Raw genomic sequence first — 1,210 nt, 5'->3', positions numbered from 1 at the left:
GCTCCCCACGGGGGAGGGGAGAGGGAGGCCGAGCCCCGGGCAGATCCTCGTTGCCGCCCGCTCCCTCCCACGCACTCAACTTTCACTTCCCCGCCGCCGGCCGGGGGCAGGGGCGAGAGCGACTCCGCGCAGGGGCCGCGCGTCCCGCGGGGGAGCGGGGGGGAAGGAAGCGACCGAGGAGCTCCCCCCTCCTCATGCGAGGCCGCGGGATGCCCTCCGAGGAGGGGAAGGGATTCCCTCTGCCCAGGGCCGGAGATCCGCCCTCTCCCCCCACCCCCTCGGGAGGGCACGGGCGCGGCGCCAACCCCCCCCGGCTCCCCGCGGCGCTGCCGGGGAATCCCCTCCCCTCCCAGGTGTCACCGTTCCGGGGGTTAAACTGCTGCTGCTCTCGCGCCCGCCCGCCCGCGCCGCAGGGAGACGCTCGGCCGGGCCGCGCCGCGGTTGTCTCTTACTCGTAGTCCCTGAAGATCTCGTTAGTGACCCTGCAGTAGAAAACGCGCTCGTCCGGCCGGAGGTCGGCGGGAGGCTTCTCCCTCACGAAGGGCTTTCGGTGCAGCAGCGGCATCGCCCCGCTCCGTGCTCTCCTTCCTTTCCTTTCCTGCCCCAGGACCCGCTTCAAATTGGAGGGAAAAAGACGGAGGGAGGGAGGGAGCGCGAGCCGCGGCGCCCCCGGCCCGGGGAGGAGGGAGCGGGGCCCGGCGTGTCCCTCCCCCCAGGGGTGCAGGAGCGGGAGAAAGCGCCGGCGGCGGCACGGCGGGCTCTGGCGGCGGCGGCAGCCTTTTGTGTGCCTGACACGCCGCTGCCTGCCTGGGACTGAGCGCGGAGCGAGCGGCGGCTCCTTCCTCCCCCCGCCTCCTCCTCCTGCCTCACAATGGGGCCATGACGCCGAGCAGCAGGCGGAGGCGGCTCCCCCCGCGCCACACAACGTGCTCGGCTCGGGGATACCCCGGCCGCCGCCGCCGCCGCGCTTTGTCTCCGCCGGCTCCCCTGCCCCGGGGTCACCCCCTTCCCCCGCCTCTGACCCGCGCGCGCCGGGCCGGACACCAACTTCCCTCCCCCGCCGCCTCCTCCCCGCAAGCAGACGCCGAGGAGGGGCAGCGCCGACCGCTTATCTCCCTCCTTCGCTTCCTGCCGGGCCGGTGCCGATCGGGGTCCTCGACCCTTTCCGCCCCGCGCCCCGCCGCGGCCGGGCGGCTCCCACCCCCGCCCT

General features: G+C 75.0%; 1 protein-coding gene across 2 annotated transcripts in view; it reads right to left on the bottom strand.

The window, feature by feature from the left end:
- BAZ1A (bromodomain adjacent to zinc finger domain 1A) overlaps positions 1–971 on the bottom strand; it is a 66,479-nt gene extending 65,508 nt beyond the window's left edge. For both annotated transcript variants that reach the window (XM_026090827.1, XM_026090828.1), the window contains exon 1: positions 453–971. In XM_026090827.1, the coding sequence (XP_025946612.1) occupies positions 453–565 (113 nt within the window). In that variant the 5' untranslated portion in view covers positions 566–971. The remainder of the gene's footprint in view (positions 1–452) is intronic.
- Positions 972–1,210: the final 239 nt, after the last annotated feature.

Source organism: Apteryx rowi, unplaced genomic scaffold (assembly GCF_003343035.1).
Source record: "Apteryx rowi isolate R43461 unplaced genomic scaffold, aptRow1 scaffold_88, whole genome shotgun sequence".
Taxonomy (NCBI): Eukaryota; Metazoa; Chordata; class Aves; order Apterygiformes; family Apterygidae; genus Apteryx; species Apteryx rowi.
This window is presented reverse-complemented; position numbering and strand designations above follow the sequence as displayed.